Below are 19234 nucleotides of genomic sequence, written 5' to 3'. Positions count from 1 at the left end.
TTGCCAGCCTCGGAAGCCTGGGAGATGCCTGATTGTGCGGCAACAGCATCAAACAGAAGGAAACACAGTGACTAGGAGACGACTTCCAAACACAGCGACAGCCGCGCACACGAGCTGCGGCAAACAGAGACCTCCGTCCAGGGAGAGGGCCGCGGGGAGCCCGAGCCCCGGGGGTCCACAGCACGGGAGTGGGGGCCGGGACCTGACCCCCTGGCTGAGAGCGCCTGCCTCCACGTCCCTCTGGAGACGGCCCCGTCTCCTGAGGCCACCTCAGCGGTGATGGCCCGAGCCCCGGGGGTCCACAGCACGGGAGTGGGGGCCGGGACCTGACCTCTGGCTGAGAGTGCCTGCCTCCACGTCCCTCTGGAGACGGCCCCGTCTCCAGAGGCCACCTCAGCGGTGACGGCAGCATCCTGTCCCCCAGGCCCCGGGGCTGCCACTCCACGGGGGCCTCGCTCTAAGCAGGATGATTTATGAAAATGTGGGTTTATAAGGCTGATAAATGAGGAGATAATTATTCAAACTGTGAAAGGAATCGCTAAAGGAACCCCTCTGCTGCAGCTGAGCACATCAGTAATATTCACGTGGCGTCACAGAAAAGGGCTGTTTTTTAAAATAAATTGATAGCCTACTTGGCCTGAAAAGCTGCCCTGGGTGGAGGGGACTCAGAAGATCCAGGCTGAGTCCTGCCCTGTGGGAGGCGGAGCTGGTCCGGCTCCCCGTCACACTCCGGTCTCTCCGAGGCAGCTCTTCACAGGACAGCAGGGGGTCCTAGGAGACCCTGCCTCCCCCTGCCCGCCTGTCGGAATCTCCAAGGCAGCTCTTCACAGGACAGCAGGGGGTCCTAGGAGACCCTGTCTCCCCCTGCCTGCCTGTCGGAATCTCCAAGGCAGCTCTTCACAGGACAGCAGGGAGTCCTAGGAGACCCTGCCTCCCCCTGCCCGCCTGTCGGAATCTCCAAGGCAGCTCTTCACAGGACAGCAGGGGGTCCTAGGAGACCCTGCCTCCCCCTGCCCGCCTGTCGGAATCTGAGCCCCGGCATGGAGGGCCACGCTGAGCACGAGGATCCGAGAGGAGCGCTCTGGAGACGGACTTCTGGAACCAGCAGCCCTAGGGCCCCAGGTTCAGTAAGGACAGAAGGGCCGGTGCGTCCTCACAGCCGCCGCGCAGCTAGCGGGCAGCACGGGCGCCACTTCCTCTGCATCCAGCAGTGACCTCTGGGTCACTGGTGCAGAGAGCTTTCTTTGTACAGAAGAGGTGGAGACGTCGGGAGTTAGAGCAGCCGGGGCCTGAGGATGTGACGGGCCCGGGACCCGCTTGACGGCTGGGTGGCCGGGGCACACGCAGGGACCCAGGTGGGCAGAGGACTCGGCCGGCCAAGCTCAGAGAGCGGGCAGGCACTTCTCGTGCACTCACTGTGACCGGGTTCAGGACCGGACTCCCCAGTCCCTAAGCGCCGAGGCTGCTGCACGACTGTGGACCAGCCATGTGGCTTCTCCGGACCTCAGTCACCCGAAGGGTCAGCTGGTCAACGGAGGGGGCTCCCTAAGCACCAGGCGTTCAAGGAGTGTCTGCATGAGAGCTCAGGGGGAAGGAGCGTTTGCCATTAAAGCGAGGACGGTGGCAATGCCGGGCACCGAGGAGGCTCTCGTGAGCTCCCCCTGAATGAGTGTCACCCAGCAGCACGCGGGCAGCTGTGTCCGGGCAGGTCTCTCCCGAGCACTCGCCCCAGCGATTGCGCGCCCTTCTCAGGCCACAGGGCGACCAGACGGCGGCAGGGCTGTCGCCTCCCTCTAGGCTCAGGGCAACGCTCAGAGGCTGCTTTCCTACCGGGTCAGGGAGCTGGCTCTCCACGCAAACTGCAGCTGATCCCTGCGGACCCCTCCGGAATGAACGGAGAGCCCCTGGCTTCCCAGGCGGGTCTCTCTCCTCTTGATTATCGATGACGATGTCGAACAGAACATCGCTGAGGAAGTGCAGCCCAGCGCCACCGCTCCGGGCTGCACGCTGCTCTGGGCCTCTCCTTCCCTGTGAAACGGGCGCGGCAACAGTCTCTGCCGCAGGGCGCAGGAAGTGCATGGGTACAACAGAACGATGCTGGGGCGAGGCCCCAGGCATGCGGCGGGCGCTCCACGAAAGGCGCCTTTAAAGCGGCACCTGCTGTCGGTTCCAGCGCACGCCCCTTCCACCTGTGTCTCCACTTGGAGGTGTTTCTTTTTAGCCCAACCTTCTGATTTCCTGTCATCAAGCCAGCTCCCTCTTGGTGGCAATGGATCCCCCAAATTTTATGGGAACCCAGCTTTGATACAGTTTTTAATTGCCTTTGTGCTGCGACCTTGTCGTTGGGTATTCTCCTCTGTGCCACATCGGCCAGCGTCTCCTTGACCATGCACTCCCTGACCCTCCGGTTAATCAGAAGCAATTTGTTCACGTGACACTGTCTTCCCAGAGAAGTCGCCTGTGTTTGATGAAATGATCCGCCAGGTGTTCGGGGGTCTCCGTCCACTCTGCCAGAGACGGAATAAAAATCAATCTGCTCTGTGGCATCCGTGATGGTGAAATAAAAGGAAGAGCCCTCGCGTGGGGCCCACCAGCACCAGCCTTCCCCCATCCCGGCTGGAGGCCGCCCCTGGGTGGAGGGTGGCGCCCTCCGGCAGAGGCGGCGTTTCCGGCTGGTCCCGAGAGTCAGCTACCAGAGGTTCTCTGCTGGGGGGTGGGGGGGCACCTGGAAATGCAGGTGGGTGCTGTTGTCCTCGATGCTAGGGGTCTTAGTTTAAGTCAGTCAAGGGGCCAGTGGGCAGGCATACTGAACTCCTACAGCACGCGGGGCTGTCTTGCACATAAAAACGTGTCCCAGGCAACAGGCCACCAGGGCCCCAGGGCACAAGCAGTCAGAGGAGGGCTGAATCCATGTTCAGGACGGCAACCCCTAGATACCTGGCCTGGGAGACCCCCTGCTCATTCCGTAATACAAAAGGCCCAGGTCAGCACCCACGCCCTCCCCGCCCGCAGGTCCGTTTTAGGGGCCTGCAGTGTTCTTCCGTTTGTTTTACTCTTTCATGTGAATCCACTACAAAGTTTTAGGACACAAGAGGCTTCATAGCACAACCCAGATTGCCAGCTTCTCTGGCAACCGTGGAGGACACGGACCCCTGGGCCTGTGTTCCCACAAACCACCACCCAGCGACTTGCATGTGAAAATTCCAAGTGCCCCTCCTCCCCACTGAGCCGGCTGCGCTTACTGCCTGGCCCCTCCTAGCAGCTGAGCTTGCAAACCCGGCTTACTGCAAGGTCCCGGGACCAGAGACAGAGCACCGGGAACGGAAAGGGAGTCTCTGCAGCCCTGCAGCCTCTCAGCACCGAGGACAGGAGGAGGCTGCTTTTAAACCAGGCCACACTGTTTTGACAGCAGTCACTGAACACGACATCCATCTCCTCCTGGCTTTTTCAAGAACCAGCACTCCAGAGTCCAAATCCACAGTAACTTAACTTTAAAATGGCATAAGGACCAACTTCAAACACGAATGTAAAATGACTCCACCTTTACATAACGAGGTATGATTACAGGTTCAGATTTCAGAGGACCGGCAAGGCCTGGAAAAGCACAGCCCGGGCTAGTCGGGGGACTGATGCACAGGCCCCGCCAAAGTCTAGCTTTTCACGACAAGCCCACATTCTCCCAGAGCAGAAACAAGGAGGTGAGAGGCGGTACGTGCACCTCGAACACTTTGCTCCAGCTCAATCAGAAGATGCAATTAAATCAGCGAATAAAGAGGAGCTGGCACTGCAGATAATATTCCCAGCCCTCTGCGCGTGGAGGGGACTGCATCCCGTCCCTGTGTGAACCGGAGCCTGTGTGCTGTTAACAAATCCAAACAGGGTTTCTATTTGGCTAACGTGAAGGGCTGCCGGCGAGCGGTAAGACGAACTTACCGGTTCCTCTGCTGAAGCAATATTAAATACTCATCATGTTTCTCATCAAAGTCTGTCACCATGTCCTTAGTGTAACCCTGAAATGAAGAAACAAAGCTGTGTGATATCGGAAAGCAGGGAAGCGTTTGCTGAGGCCTGAGTGAGGGACACACAGCACGGGAGGTGGGGGGCCGAGGCTGACGGTGACGCAGGCTGGGCTCCCCGGGCGTGTCACCCTGGAGCTCTGGGCCCAGGAGACGGCCCCATGCCCCAGTGTGTCATGAACACACACAGCTAACGATCCACAAGGAGGGGAGGATCAATTCCCAGCTCCACTGTCCATCCCGCCCACGTTCTATAAAATCAAGGGCTAGGACAAGATTTGGGCTTCACTCTTTTCTCCTATTCATTATTATTTTCCTCAGTTGTTATAACCAGGCCCAAACCAAATCAGCTGTCCAAGAGCGGATCTCATTTTTCTCTTGCCCCTGCAAGAGGAATGCATGCTTACTACATATAAACAACTCAGTCATTACACGACCCAGAGAGCGAAGTCCCCTTTAGAGCAGGCATTCGGGTTTTGTACCTGCGTTTTGGGCAACAGAGCTCTGGATTTCCTTTGAAGAACCACTCAGCCCCCTCTTTCAGTTCACTGGCTTCCACAGATGCCCTAGAAAGTTCTTTTGTTCTACTCTTTGGTCACATGACCTTGGCGGTGGCCTAACCAATCAACATAGTGCTTCCCTCAGCCACAATGATTCACTGGTCTAGGGTTAAGCCATGACCCAAGCTGGGCCCGTAAAAGTCAGCCGGGGGCTTTGCTGATGCCCTTGGGGGAAAGCTCTTCTCTGCCCACTGTGGTGCTAAGCTGAGGTGCACTGGAACTGCCTGTGAATGAAGTCAGCAGAGAAGACAGCAGATCCCAGTGATGCAGAGATTCCTAATGACATCATTTGAGCTCCTGAACCCATCCACGCCTGCAGAAGTAGCCAGACAATTCAGGTATTGCTTTACAAGTTTCAGCTCAGTTTCTGTCATTGGCAGCCCAAAGAATTATGTTAAAAATCATAATATGACCATACAATTTTTACAGGTATAATTAATGAAACTACACATGTTTAAAGTGATATATGTATATATTATACTAGTAAAACCCCCACTATAATTTGATATACATTCTTCTAGATGCTTTTTCTTTGCTTATAATATACATATATATACATATTTATAAATATACACACAAACACACATCCTTTTAAACAAAAACAGGAACACAATATAAACAATGCTTAGCTATTTTCCATGTTCCTTAAATAACTTTTTGCTGAGGAATGCATTAAATAGACAATATCAGTTTGGTTCTAGTCACAAATTACAGGGATTAAGTTTTAAATGGCAAGTAAGGCATTCAGGATTAAAGCTCAATTTGTGTGAAAATCCAAACAGTTAACATGAGGAGAAGAGGGAGGGGAAAAAAAGAACCTTCATTGTTCTTTTCTTGACTTGCCAAAATCTGTCAACCCCATTATTCTTACCAAGAACCCAACCCAAGGACGATCCAAAGCTCCTTAACCAGTAGAATGGTCTTCCCTTCCTCGCCAGGTCCTGTTCGGGGAGCGCTGACTGCCCATCCGGCCCGTCCAGCCCCCCTTCTCCTGCACGGTCTGCAGTTCCGAAGGCGCCTCCCTCCTTCCAAGCTCTCTGCGGGGGTCTCTCCGGCCACCCCGCCTCCTTTGGCCTCAGGTGCTGACTGCGCTGTCTCGGTCCCTCTCACTTCCTGGGTCTCCCTCCCTCTGTCTTCCCTCCTCTTTCTAATCACCAGGAAATGGGTCCCCAGGCTGGGGAACCCAGAGTATCACTCCCAGTCCAGGGCTGAAGCCCGAGGAGAGCTCCTCGCAGGACACTGGGTCTGGGGAGGAGGCCCGGTTCCTTCCAGAAAAACAGCGTGTGTACGAGGCAGACAGTTCGTGCGGCATGTCCATAGACATGATTCTCCTTTGATCCTCACAGCAGCCCTGGAAGTGGTTGTCATCACTCCATTTAAGATACAAGGACACCCAGCTCCTGCCTCTTCCAGGAACTTGGATCCTCCTCTCCAAGGCCATTCACAAAAATATTTAAATGACCACTGATGTATTACTGTATGGAATGGAACATTCTGCGGCATTTTTAGATGAAACGTGAGACTTCAAAGAGATCCCGGCGTGTGGCGGGCCGTCCTGGGCCCTCATCTCCCACTCTCCAGGGCTGCGTTTATCCACCTTCGAGGGAGGAGACATCACCAGGAAGACTTGAGGGGCATAAGCATATACCCAGCCAAACTTTCTACCAGCCTGTGCCTCTCAAACGCTAATGCCCGCACAGATCACCTGGAAATGACGCTGAGATGCAGGCTCTGGTTCAGTAGGTCTGGGGTGGGGGGTGGGGGAGGTTTTTCTAACAAATTCTCAGCTGTGCCCGTGGGCCACACTTCGAGTAGCAAGGCCCTAGGTTAGTCCTTCTTATTCCCCACCATCACAATATACCCGCCTCTAACAGGACGCCTTTGAACCTGAGCTGGGAAGAACACATCTTTGGAGTCCAGCCTGGCTCTGAGGCGCAACACTGGCGTTAGCTTCCTGGTCTGGGAAACAGAGGGGACGGCAGGACCCGTCCTGTCCAGGCGGGTTTCTGCTTCCCCGGGAGGGTGAATGGCCGCACAGGTGAAGGCGGCTGCACCCCGTGTCAGTGGGAAGGCGTCAGCACAGTACCTGGCGCCTAGAAAGCTCTCAGTGAACATTAGCTACATGCACATTTCCAGAGTTCTATTATTTAAATAGCACTACCCTCACCCCCTCCCCGCCCATGCTCAGCACTACCCCGATGCCCTAACTATTCCGTTCCTTTTCCCAGAAATCCACTCCAACCCACTCCAGCCTCCACCCAAATCCCCTCCAAGGCCCAGCTCAGTTCTCAAACTCTCCATGAAGCCCCCCAAACCCCCTCCCCAACATCCTCAATCTCATTCACTTCTGCTCACTCGGAAACCCTGCAATTATATTAAATTACATACAACACAGTGAGGAATAGTGTATGATTAAGTGCTAAATTGCTACATTTAACTATATAGATTGCTCACTTATTATCTGGGGATTTGGAGGCTTGGGGGTCACTCCTGATCTCTGCTTCTAACCTCCTCTGAGCCTCGGTTTTCTCATCAAAAGGAAATATTAATAAGGGCTACCACACAGGGCTGCTGTAGGGATTAACCGGGAGAAACGGAAAGTATTTAGGAAACTCTCTTTCTTGTTCTTTATAAACCCAGCAGGATTACAGTCCTGGGGAGGGAACCGTGGGAAAGGGGGGGGACACACGCATGTGGAGCGCGGCCCTCGGCCCCAGTCTTCGCTTCAGCACACAGAGCTCAGCGATGACGACTGCCGAGGGTGACTTAGTACCTCTCAGCCAGCCCTGGGCAGACTCCAGACACGGCCTCCAGCCCCGAGAGCTCGCCCGCACCCTGACTTCACTCTCTGGCTAGAAAATGGAGGCATTAACACTTAAGGCACCCATAAAGGTGTGAGAACCTTGCAAAGTGCCACACTGATCATCAGCGTTTTGCAGCAAACATTTACCAAACGTTTAGCTCCAGGCTGTGACACAACAGAAGCTCTGACCCCGAGGAAATTCAGATACCAACTTGCCAGCAGGTCTGACTCAGCCACCGGGAGCTGCTCTGCACGATGCAGACCCCTTCCGGTCCCAGGCAGCGTGTGACTGGCACCCCCTGCTGTGTGCATCCAGCCGGGCACACACACCCAGGCCTCCTTCCCTGACATCAGTGGTGGCCTGCTGGGAGTTCTGGGGACACCCGTTTGATTGAATAATGCACAAAGGCATATTTCTGGGAAGAGAGTCTATCACGTTCATCAGATCCAAGACCAAACACAGCAAACAGATGATTATAATAAAATGCACAAAATATGATGTCAAGGACCTGAATGAGGGAACTGGCACGGCCCCTGGAAGGCACGGCTGCCCCCCCCGCCCCCCCCCCCCCGTCATCTGGGAAGCCTTGATCACTCTCCCACTCCACATTCAATCCAGCAGCTTCATGAGAACACGATGGTATATCCCACAGCTGCCCGCTTCTCCCCACCTGCCCCGCCCACCCGTGCTCAGGCCCCCTCCCTGGCCGCCAGCTCCTGCCCTCACCTCTGCAGTCTGCTCTCTGCTACAGCCTGGGGGTCTTTGTGGAAGGCACGTCTCATCAAGCTCTTCCACAAGAGCTGCAGCCACCAGGCCCTCCCCCCGCCACACCACGCCACGCCATGCCACGCCACGCCACACCACACCAGACCAACACCCTCAAAACCCAGCACGCCTCAAGTCACAGTCCTTCTGACTGGAGCACCATCCTTCCAGCTGTACACCCAGATATGTCACCTCTTTTAAGGCTGCAGCTCTTCCCTCCTCAGGGAGGTCCACCCTGGCCGCCCCATTTAAAAGCTGTGTGTGCACACACACACCCCTCCCAATGTGCCTCCCCCACCACCACCACCACCACCATCAGCTTAACACCTACTGTACCTTATTTAGAATGCCTTTCCTTACTTGGGTTGTCCCCAGCACTAGAATGACAATTCCATGATGGCAGGAACTGTCTGTAATTTGATTGCTTGTATATTCCAAGCCCCTAGGATAGTCCCTGGCTCACAGTGGGCTTGCTAACTACCCATTGAGTGAATTATTTGCTTAAATAAGGAGACATTTGAACTGGGATTTTAGAGTTGAAATGTTTTCTGAGGAACAAGAAAAGGGACAGGCATTCCAGGCAGAAGGATCGATGCAGCCAAAGGTTTGGGGGCCTGAAGTTCACGGCCAGAAGTTGGGTTTGACTAGAGTGACGCGTTCCAAAGAGGTGCTAGTTAAGGACAGCAAAGGGTCTGAGGGGTCTGGAGGTGACACAGAAGCCAGGCCTCACTGCCATTATTGCTATTCTCATCATCTCTGTCCCCAGGGCTGACCTGAGAGGGTGCAGAGTTTTACCAATGGCCGTACCAGTAATACTCTCTGGGGGGGATAATGGAATTGGAAAGAAACACCAAGAATCAGTTATGTTTCAAGGAGCCCGACAGAGTCTGTATTTCAGGAAGCGCATATTCCTGAGGCCAATACTGGAACTCCGCTCCACAGGGCTGACTCAGTGAGTGCCCGAGTCGAGCCGGGCACAAAGGAGCAGCTGGGAGGAGTGCTGGCTTCCGGGGTACACGTGTCTCACATCTCTGTGTCACCTCTCAAGGTCTCGACCTAACCTTGCGGGTGTCAGGTCCCAGCAGAGAACAGTCGTTTCAAAGGCTTTACCAGCGAGCTGTGGAAACACCGTGTCTGGGGGCAATTCTGAGTTCAGAGCCCTTCCGCACACCTGAGTGACTCTGCCTCCCCACCCCGCCGCCCGCACAGGGTCACATCTTAACTGAGGGACAATTTATGGGTAATAAATGAACAACACAGCCCTGGCTGGTTGGCTCAGTGGTAGAGCGTCGGGCTGGCGTGCAGGAGTCCCGGGTTTGATTCCCAGCCAGGGCACACAGGAGAGGCGCCCATCTACCTCTCCACCCCTCCCCTTCTCCTTCCTCTCTGTCTCTCTCTTCCCCTCCCACAGCCAAGGCTCCACTGGAGCAAAGATTGCCTGGGCGTTGAGGATGCCTCTGTGGCCTCTGCCTCAGGCGCTATAATGGCTCTGGATGCAACAGAGCAACGCCCCAGAGGGGCAGAGCATCGCCCCCTGGTGGGCATGCCGGGTGGATCCCGGTCAGGTGCATGCGGGAATCTGTCTGACTGCCTCCCCGTTTCCAGCTTCGGAAAAATGAAGAAGAAAAGAAATGAACAACACTCCAGATTACTGGGCCTGCTCTTCAGGCTGCCTTAACTGACATTTATCGTGCTCTGTGGGTCTTACTGTGAGTGTCACAAAGGAAAAAACAAAAAACACTATGCTCTCTAGGATCATTGGCCCCACTGTAGAGAGGAAACCGAGGCTTTGGAAGCCGAACAAGCTGCAGGCCGCCACGAGGCACCCAGTGGATGGTCCATGTGTGTTGTTTTTGTCAGCTCGGCCTCATCCACTTTCTCCTGGTGACATCACCTCAATTTTCCTTTGGGAAACCACCTCTCCTCCGCTCTCAATCCATGTGGGGTGTGTGTGTGTGGGGGGGGAGATAATACTGCCTGCACATGACCTCTCCTGGCCAATCAGGGCTTTCTGTCTCCCTGGCCACGTGACTGGTTCAGGGCTGGGCACGGGCCCCAAGCCAGGCCAACAGACTCAGCTCAGAGATTGGCTGACTCTTCTGGACACCTTCCCATCCTTCTTCCCCGGAATGATTAGCTGACATGAGCTGAGAGCCACTAGGAGCCTAGCGATGGAATCCGAGAACCACCACAAAGGAAGCCATTTTTATCAACTGATCAGGGTCCCCACTGTGAACTTCCTTCTAGGTCCCACGGAGAGATCTGCCCAAGAGCAACGTCAACACAGAGGAGAGATCCGCCCAAGAGCAACATCAACACAGAGGAGAGATCCGCCCAAGAGCAACGTCAACACAGAGGAGAGATCCGCCCAAGAGCAGCGTCAACACAGAGGAGAGATCCGCCCAAGAGCAGCGTCAACACAGAGGAGAGATCCGCCCAAGAGCAGCGTCAACACAGAGGAGAGATCCGCCCAAGAGCAGCGTCAACACAGAGGAGAGATCCGCCCAAGAGCAACGTCAACACAGAGGAGAGATCCGCCCAAGAGCAACGTCAACACAGAGGAGAGATCCAACGTCAACACAGAGGAGAGATCCGCCCAAGAGCAACGTCAACACAGAGGAGAGATCCGCCCAAGAGCAACATCAACACAGAGGAGAGATCCGCCCAAGAGTGACATCAACACAGAGGAGAGATCCGCCCAAGAGCAACATCAACACAGAGGCAGCAGAACTCAGGACAGAGGGAGGCAGACCAGACAGAAGCTACAGCCTCTTAACTACATCGTGTCTAACCACCTGAAGTCAGACCTATCTTTGCCTTTTTAATCACAAGAGTTAATACATTTGTTTTTTTTCTTCAAACCAGTTTGAATTGTGTGTTTGTGTGTGTGTGTGTGTGTGTAGGAGTATGTGTGTGAGAGAAAGAGAGAGAGAGAGGAAGAGGGAGAGAGAGGGAGAGAGATTTACACCTGAGTGAGTTCTCAGTGGTCCAGGGATAGAGCTAATACTCAAGGCTGTCTGAATCCACAGTCTATGCCACCAGCTCGGGCTCAGAGAAGCACTTCGTAGAGAACTAAAATGACACCTTAATGAATACTCTCAATGACGGCTCTACACCCACAGTAAGAGCTGATCCAAATGTATCCTATAGTAAAAAACTCCTCTTCTTCCTTCAAAACCCTCCCCCAGTGTCAACCCCTCTGCTCTCCCAGTGGGTCTGTTCCCTGTGTCCCAGTGCTGTGCCATGTCTTCAATGCATAGTAACTAGCTGAATGAAAGAGTATAGTTCTGAGCTGGCTCTTTACTGCTTTTGCTGACATATCAGATGTACTCCTATCCCCAAAACAGGAGCAGCCAACAATCTGCAGTCGGTATGCCTACATAGCAAACAGAAGCCAAGCAATCAAGGACCTAGAGTGACGGCTGGTCCTACCCCTGAGCGGGGGAATGAAACAACACAGAACCCTGCAGCAAAGACCTGAGCTCCTCACAACCTGGGCATGTGGTAACGAGACCATCCGCCCCGCACACCCAGGTGGGTAAGCCAAGGAAGAGCTCGGTTAACTTCTCAAACACCTTAGACTTACATTTGTTACTAACCTACTCTGCTGGTACCATACCGTCTTCTCCTGGTACCGATACAGACTGTGCGATGTTACACTGTTTAGTGTCGGGGTCTGCAGGGTAGGGGTGCAGATCCCGATTAAGGGTTCCCTCCTGAACTCCCCGACGCAGTCGGCTGCATCTTTAGAAAATGTTTTTCTTACACAGCTGTCTGAAAAACCATTCTCCATACGTGCCTTAAAAATAATTAACACGGCTTTGGATTCTCAGAAAAGTTTTCTTGTGCAATGTGTATCATAAACTGACTTTTAGGCTGCCAAATATAGATCTTTCTCTTTTTAAAATCTTAAATGAGTTTACTTTAACAGGAAAATGTATACTAACGCCATAAATGGAAAATCATTATCACTTGACAGAACTAGAAGGCAGCCGTAAATTTGGGCCGACTGAAACAGCACACGTTTACTGCCTGGGACAGGACAGGGCTGGGGAGGCACGCAGCCCACACTCCAGAAATCAGTGCCAACACTCCCGTATCCACGTCCACGCAGCCCACACTCCGGGAATCAGCCCAGCACTCCCGCATCCACGTCCACGCAGCCCACACTCCGGGAATCAGCCCAGCACTCCCGTGTCCACGTCCACGCAGCCCACACTCCGGGAATCAGCCCAGCACTCCCGCGTCCACGTCCACGCAGCCCACACTCCGGGAATCAGCCCAGCACTCCCGCATCCGCGTCCACGCAGCACACTCCGGGAATCGGTGCCAACACTCCCGCATCCGCGTCCACGCAGCCCACACTCCGAGAATCGGCCCAGCACTCCCGCATCCGCGTCCACGCAGCCCACACTCCGAGAATCAGCCCAGCACTCCCGCATCCACGTCCACGCAGCCCACACTCCGGGAATCAGCCCAGCACTCCCGCATCCACGTCCACGCAGCCCACACTCCGGGAATCAGCCCAGCACTCCCGCATCCGCGTCCACGCAGCCCACACTCCGGGAATCAGCCCAGCACTCCCGCATCCACGTCCACGCAGCCCACACTCCGGGAATCGGCCCAGCACTCCCGCATCCGCGTCCACGCAGCCCACACTCCGAGAATCGGCCCAGCACTCCCGCATCCGCGTCCACGCAGCCCACACTTCGGGAATCGGCCCAGCACTCCCGCATCCGCGTCCACGCAGCCCACACTCCGAGAATCAGCCCAGCACTCCCGCGTCCACGTCCACGCAGCCCACACTCCGGGAATCAGCCCAGCACTCCCGCATCCACGTCCACGCAGCCCACACTCCGGGAATCAGCCCAGCACTCCCGCATCCGCGTCCACGCAGCCCACACTCCGGGAATCAGCCCAGCACTCCCGCATCCACGTCCACGCAGCCCACACTCCGGGAATCAGCCCAGCACTCCCGCATCCGCGTCCACGCAGCCCACACTCCGAGAATCGGCCCAGCACTCCCACATCCGCGTCCACGCAGCCCACACTCCGGGAATCAGCCCAGCACTCCCGCGTCCACGTCCACGCAGCCCACACTCCGGGAATCAGCCCAGCACTCCCGCATCCACGTCCACGCAGCCCACACTCCGGGAATCAGCCCAGCACTCCCGCATCCGCGTCCACGCAGCCCACACTCCGAGAATCGGCCCAGCACTCCCGCATCCGCGTCCACGCAGCCCACACTCCGAGAATTGGCCCAGCACTCCCGCATCCACGTCCATGCAGCCCACACTCCAGAAATCGGTGCCAACACTCCCGCATCCGCATCCACGCAGCCCACACTCCGGGAATCGGCCCAGCACTCCCGCATCCGCGTCCACGCAGCCCATACTCCAGAAATCGGTGCCAACACTCCCGCATCCACGTCCACGCAGCCCACACTCCGGGAATCGGCCCAGCACTCCTGTGACCACGTCCACGCAGCCCACACTCCGGGAATCGGCCCAGCACTCCTGCGTCCATGTCCACGCAGCCCACACTTCGGGAATCGGCCCAGCACTCCCGCGTCCACGCAGCCCACACTCCGGGAATCGGCCCAGCACTCCCGTGTCCACGTCCACGCAGCCCACACTCCGGGAATCGGCCCAGCACTCCTGTGACCACGTCCACGCAGCCCACACTCCGGGAATCGGCCCAGCACTCCTGCGTCCATGTCCACGCAGCCCACACTTCGGGAATCGGCCCAGCACTCCCGCGTCCACGTCCATGCAGCCCACACTCCAGAAATCGGTGCCAGCACTCCCGCGTCCGCGTCCACGCAGCCCACACTCCGAGAATCGGCCCAGCACTCCTGCATCCACGTCCACGCAGCCCACACTCCGGGAATCGGCCCAGCACTCCCGTGTCCACGTCCACGCAGCCCACACTCCGGGAATCGGCCCAGCACTCCCGTGTCCACGTCCACGCAGCCCTGCCAGGGGCAGCGCTGGCTGCATTTTACAAATTCGTCCGTCCTCTCAGTAGTTACTGAACATCTATTCCGGAGACACATGTGTACTCATTACAGTCTTTGCTATCATGGCGCTTACCTCCCAATGAAAGGAGACAGGCGATAAAAAAACAAGTAATTTGCAGTATTTCAGCCAGCGCTATGTGCCACGGAGACTAGAAGAGGAAGTGTGGGGAAGACAAGGTGCTGCTGTAGCCTGGGTCAGAGAAGGCAAGAAAATGGGCTGAAGGAAGTGAAGGAAAGAACCCCGTGGGAATCTGGACAAAGGTGGCAGGAAGGCGGGGTACAGGGGGTATGGGGTGGGGCACGGGGTGGTGGCCATGGCGGAGACTCTGTAAGGAAGCTAGGAAGCTGTTGGAGGGGTCTGAGCAGACCGGACATCATCTCACCAGGTTTTAAGTGAGTCAGGGTGGGCTGAGGCCAATCTACCCTCTGTGCCTCTCGGCCCTGCTCCCTGGGAGCCCAGGGCAGCCTCAGGCCTGCGAGGGTCTGGAAGCACGTCTGCAGCATGAACAGCCCCCGACGCCTAAGGATGGTGCTAATGTGATTTAGGGCTGCTGTCACCTGTCAGGGCCTTGGTCCCGTGGAGCCAGACGCTGGGCCTGCTGGGAGAGGAGAGGCACCTAGATGGAATTTTATCTCCTCCACTCTCTGCCTTCAACCCCTGCCTGCACCAGAGAACATTTCCCCCTAAGGGAGTGAACTGCCAGCGCATCCATCACCAGGACAAGCTGGGTGGCCTGGATGGACTGACCCCTACCCCTCAGGGGCAGGCACTCAGGGGTCCCTTGCTCTTTATTCCACAAACATGTCCTGAGTTTCTCCTATAGGTTGGGCGCTGAGCTAAGGGCCAGAGACAGATTGAGAAAAATGTAATCTGGCTCCACCACCCTCTAACCTCTTTACATACACACACACCCCCAGGCCCCCTGGCCCAACAGCCCTTCTGGCTGGTTCTCAGAGAAGCCAAGTCCCTTCCTCCTCAGGGCTGGGCACCTGCTCTCTCCCCTGCCCAGAAAGTTTCCTCCTGGCTGGTGGGCCTGTGTGGCCCTTCCTGGGGCCTCTCCCGACGGCCCAGGCCTCCTTGGCCTCCTCCAAGAGGCAGCACTTCTCACTCTTGGAAAGTGTTTGTGGGTCCCCGCTGGGATGCCAGGCCCGTGAGGGCTGGGCGGGCGCTAACTCCCACCACTGGGTGTCCCAGCCGGCCAGCGCCTGGCACACACAGGAAGCTGACAAAGTATTTGTGGAAAGGAACAAGCAAGGAGGAAAGGAAGGAAAGGAAGGCAGGAGAACAAGATCCCTGTTCTCAGGGAACTTAGCAAGGAGGCCACTGAAAGACGATTGTTCTAGTGCAATGGGGCAGGTGCCACTAAGAGGAAGTGGCTGTGCTGGGGGTGGTGACACAGTGCACAGGTTTCTGGCATCAGTCGGGGATTGGAGGCTCTGCGGAGAAGAGGACTTGGTGCTGAGCTGTAAAGGCGCACACTGGGTGGGTGGGGGAGGGCAGGGGAGGGACTGGAAGGGCATCCAGGCCCGAACAGTCTGTACGAAAAGTACAACACAAGAGGACCCTGGGGAGCCTGTCTGGGGGCTGGGATGGAGAGTGGTCAGACCATGCTGGCTGCTCCCAGAGGACAGCCAGAGGGAACTAACTGGCTTCTGACATGCCAGCCCGCTTTAGCCAGACGAGGTCCGAGCTCCTTTGCGCCAATGACAGGTGCTGAGTGGCAGGGAAACCCGAGGTAGGGAGTGAAATCTCATGCACAAGCCCAGGGCAGTTCTGTGGGGTTCAGGGGTCCCACATTCAATGTTCTCTCACACACTCTAGTCGAATTCTTGCTATATGAGGTCACACAGATCCAGGCACAGGAAGGAGACGGTTCACGGTGGTTCCCTCTCGCCCTGACCCTCAGAGACACTGACCATGTGGGACTGCGACCCCTTCCTCTCCTCGCTCCTCCATTTCCCTCTCCTTTCCTTCCTAGCTTCTTTCGGGTTTACAGAGCACCTCCTATCGAACAAGTTCATCTGGGGGCACGGGGGGGGGGGGAGTGTGAGCAGAGAGTAGGAGGGGAAAGGAGGGACAGAGGAGCTGCAGTCAGGGGCAGAGGGAGCGGCGGGTGACCCGGGGCTGAGCGGGCCAGACTGCCAAAGCCACAAGGACTGCAGCAGGGAGTCTGCCCTTACCGCAGCCCAGTGGGAAGCCCCTTTGGGTTACCGGGGGAGAGGGTGGATGCTGGAATAGAGGCTGGAGGTGGCCCAGAGCGGGTGCTGGGGTGCAGGCGGCCACCACAGAGTTCAGACAAGAGGTGTCAGCAACATGGAGGAGGCAGGGAGAGGATCGGCTGAAGGCGCAGGCACAGGACTTGGTAAGAGGAGGCGAGGGAGGAGAGGTACTGAGGGTGACTCCGTAGCTTCCGGACAGTCGGCGGTGCCATTCTCGGAGGGGTGGCGGCTGCGGCAGAAGCAGAGCTGAGTCTGGTTTGCGGCAGTTGTGTTGAGACTTTGAGGCCCCTCAGGGAGCAGCTCATGGCTGACAGCTGGATGTACAGGTTTGGGGGTCAAGGCTTCATGACATTGTTAAGAGGCCCCTCCTTTCCGGCTCGCCCCGCCCCACACTGGGTGGCACCTCCCTCCCTGAGCACTGTCACAGACCACGCTCTGGAGGGGCGTCTATCAGAGCCGCACGGACACGGGCCTGGGGAGTGTCGTGGATGCTGACTGTGCCCCGGTCACTCACTCACACCCCAGCTGCCAGCGCGGTGGTGGCTGGCAGCAGAGCTGTGCCCCTCCTGGGAAGCCTGTTTTGCCCAGGTCATGCCTGCTTTCTGATACTGATTGATGCCAAAGACCCAGGCTTCTTGCCTCAGCTGGAAACACAAGAGCCCCCTGTGGGATCAGCACAGCCTAAATGGCAGTTCGGCTCCTCCCTCCTGAATGGCAGTTCGGCTCCTCCCTCCTGAGTGGCAGTTCGGCTCCTCCCTCCTGAGTGGCAGTTCGGCTCCTCCCTCCTGAATGGCAGTTCGGCTCCTCCCTCCTGAATGGCAGTTGGGCTCCTCCTTCCTGAATGGCAGTTCAGCTCCTCCCTCCGCCCAGTCTTGCCTCCCCACCCCTCACAGATGCTGTTCCTCTGAGCCCTCCCCCATTGACCTGCTGCACAGATGTGTCCCGCCCAGAGCCTGCTTCCTGGGGACCCAGGGCCACACACCTTTCATCCCCGACCATGAGCTCCTAGGGCAGGCTGAGTCTTGCTACATCAAAGGCCATTGATACACGCATTTTGAACTGAATGGACAATCCTGACTCGGCCGGCACTGCGCACAGTGGTCCTGAATCCAAACTGGACAGACCCAAGTCCCGAAAGTACAATGGATTCCTCAGACCATAGACCCTAATTTTAAATTCGGAAATCTGGTTGCCATGGATGTATGTGACACAGGCCCTCAATTCCTGGGTCTTCATTCAACAGCTGAGGGAGATGGGCAGGGTTCAGCAGCAGAGCCAGGGGCCTGGGCAAAAATCCTGTCTCGCTGAGTGAGTGGAAGATGATACCCATGCCCAAGTTCCCCCAGCTGTCCAACTAGTGTGAAGTCCAGCTGTATTCTAATAGCCAGCATTCCTAATAGTCAAAAAGCGGAAGCAAGCCAACTGTCCTTGGATGGACGAACAGCTAGCCAGGGAGTGGTATGTCCATACGACAGAACAGTCTTTGGTCATAAAAAGGAACAAAGGCCTGACACCTGCTGTGGACCAGATGGCCCGTGGCAGCATTTTGCTAAGTGAAAGAGACCAGACACAAAAGGCTTCTCACTTGGCTTAAATACTGCTTGATTATACACTTAAATTTTTTTAATCTTATTTTTAGAGGGGGGGAGGAGGAGGGGGAAGCATCAACTCATAGTAGTTGCTTCCTGTATGTGCCTTGACCAGGCAAGCCCAGGGTTTCAAACCCGAGACCTCAGTGTTCCAGGTCCACACTTTATCCGCTGCGCCACCACAGGTCAAGCTGATGATACACTTTAAAATGGTAAGTTTTATGTTGTATAAATTTTATATCAATTTAAAAAATGCAAAAAGGCGGAATGATGATTAAAAGCCTCCACCTTATAAACATAAAATGCTCACTAGACCACTGTCTGGTTCATAACACGTCTCAGTAAGAGTGAGCAACTGCGATGGTGCTGATGAGAAATCTTCATGATGATGGCACAAAATCTGAACTCGCAGTTCCCTAGTCCCAGCTCCCCCAGCTAATCCCGAGGCACTTCATGCGACAAAGCTAACACCCACCTGAAGTTCATGCAAAGAAAAGTGACATAACGTTTTTAAGGATGCAACTTTCCTTTTCCCATGCAGGAAGTGTGGCTGAGCTAACCTGTTTCTCGGGAGCGCAGCTGGGTCTGTCTCTGGGGAGGGGCTGCTGTCACACCCTCCGAACAGGCACCGGCTGGTGACAATCGCATCCTGGCCTGGGCACCAGCTCTTGAGCATGTCATCACAGGTGGCAGGCAGAGAATGCCAGGAGGCTGGCAGCAGAGTAAGAGGCCCGTGAGAGAGAAGTCGGTCTGTACTAATACAAACGGCGTTTTCATGTCTCCGCTGGTGTGTTTGTCAAAACGGGATGACTTCAAGCTGGTGAAGTCTCGGAATAGAAACTGGCTGACAGGGAAGAAGCCAGGCATGCAGGCTGCAGGGGAGACGGCACTTCATTTGTGCAGAGGAGGAAAGGAAGAGGGTGGGGTCTCTTCCAGCCCCGAAAGGAGCCTGGGTCCTCTCTGAATGTGGGTTAAGATCAGAACAGCAGCCACAAACCATCATCTCTCAGCCTCCTGCTAGCTCCTCCGCCCCACAGCCCGCCACTGGGCTTTACTCTAAAACACAGACCTCCATGGCTTCCCTTATTAAAACCCTGCAGCAGGCCCTGGCCGGTTGGCTCAGTGGTAGAGCATCGGCCTGGCATGCAGGAGTCCCGGGTTCGATTCCTGGCCAGGGCACACAGGAGAAGTGCCCATCTGCTTCTCCACCCCTCCCCCTCCTTTCTCTCTGTCTCTCTCTTCCCTTCCCACAGCCAGGGCT

The 19234-nt window shown here is 56.1% G+C and overlaps 1 protein-coding gene across 6 annotated transcripts in view; it reads right to left on the bottom strand.

The window, feature by feature from the left end:
* KATNIP (katanin interacting protein) overlaps window positions 1–19234 on the bottom strand; it is a 190532-nt gene that overhangs the window by 128886 nt on the left and 42412 nt on the right. For 3 of the 6 annotated variants that reach the window (XM_066275496.1, XM_066275494.1, XM_066275495.1), the window contains one exon: window positions 3934–4010. The exons of the other annotated variants lie outside the window; for them this stretch is intronic. In XM_066275496.1, coding sequence (XP_066131593.1) covers window positions 3934–4010 — 77 coding nt within the window. The remainder of the gene's footprint in view (window positions 1–3933; window positions 4011–19234) is intronic. 6 annotated transcript variants of the gene reach the window in all.

This window comes from Saccopteryx bilineata, chromosome 4, assembly GCF_036850765.1.
Source record: "Saccopteryx bilineata isolate mSacBil1 chromosome 4, mSacBil1_pri_phased_curated, whole genome shotgun sequence".
NCBI lineage: Eukaryota > Metazoa > Chordata > Mammalia > Chiroptera > Emballonuridae > Saccopteryx > Saccopteryx bilineata.
Note: the sequence above shows the minus strand (reverse complement) of the source record. Positions and strands in the feature narration are given on the sequence as shown.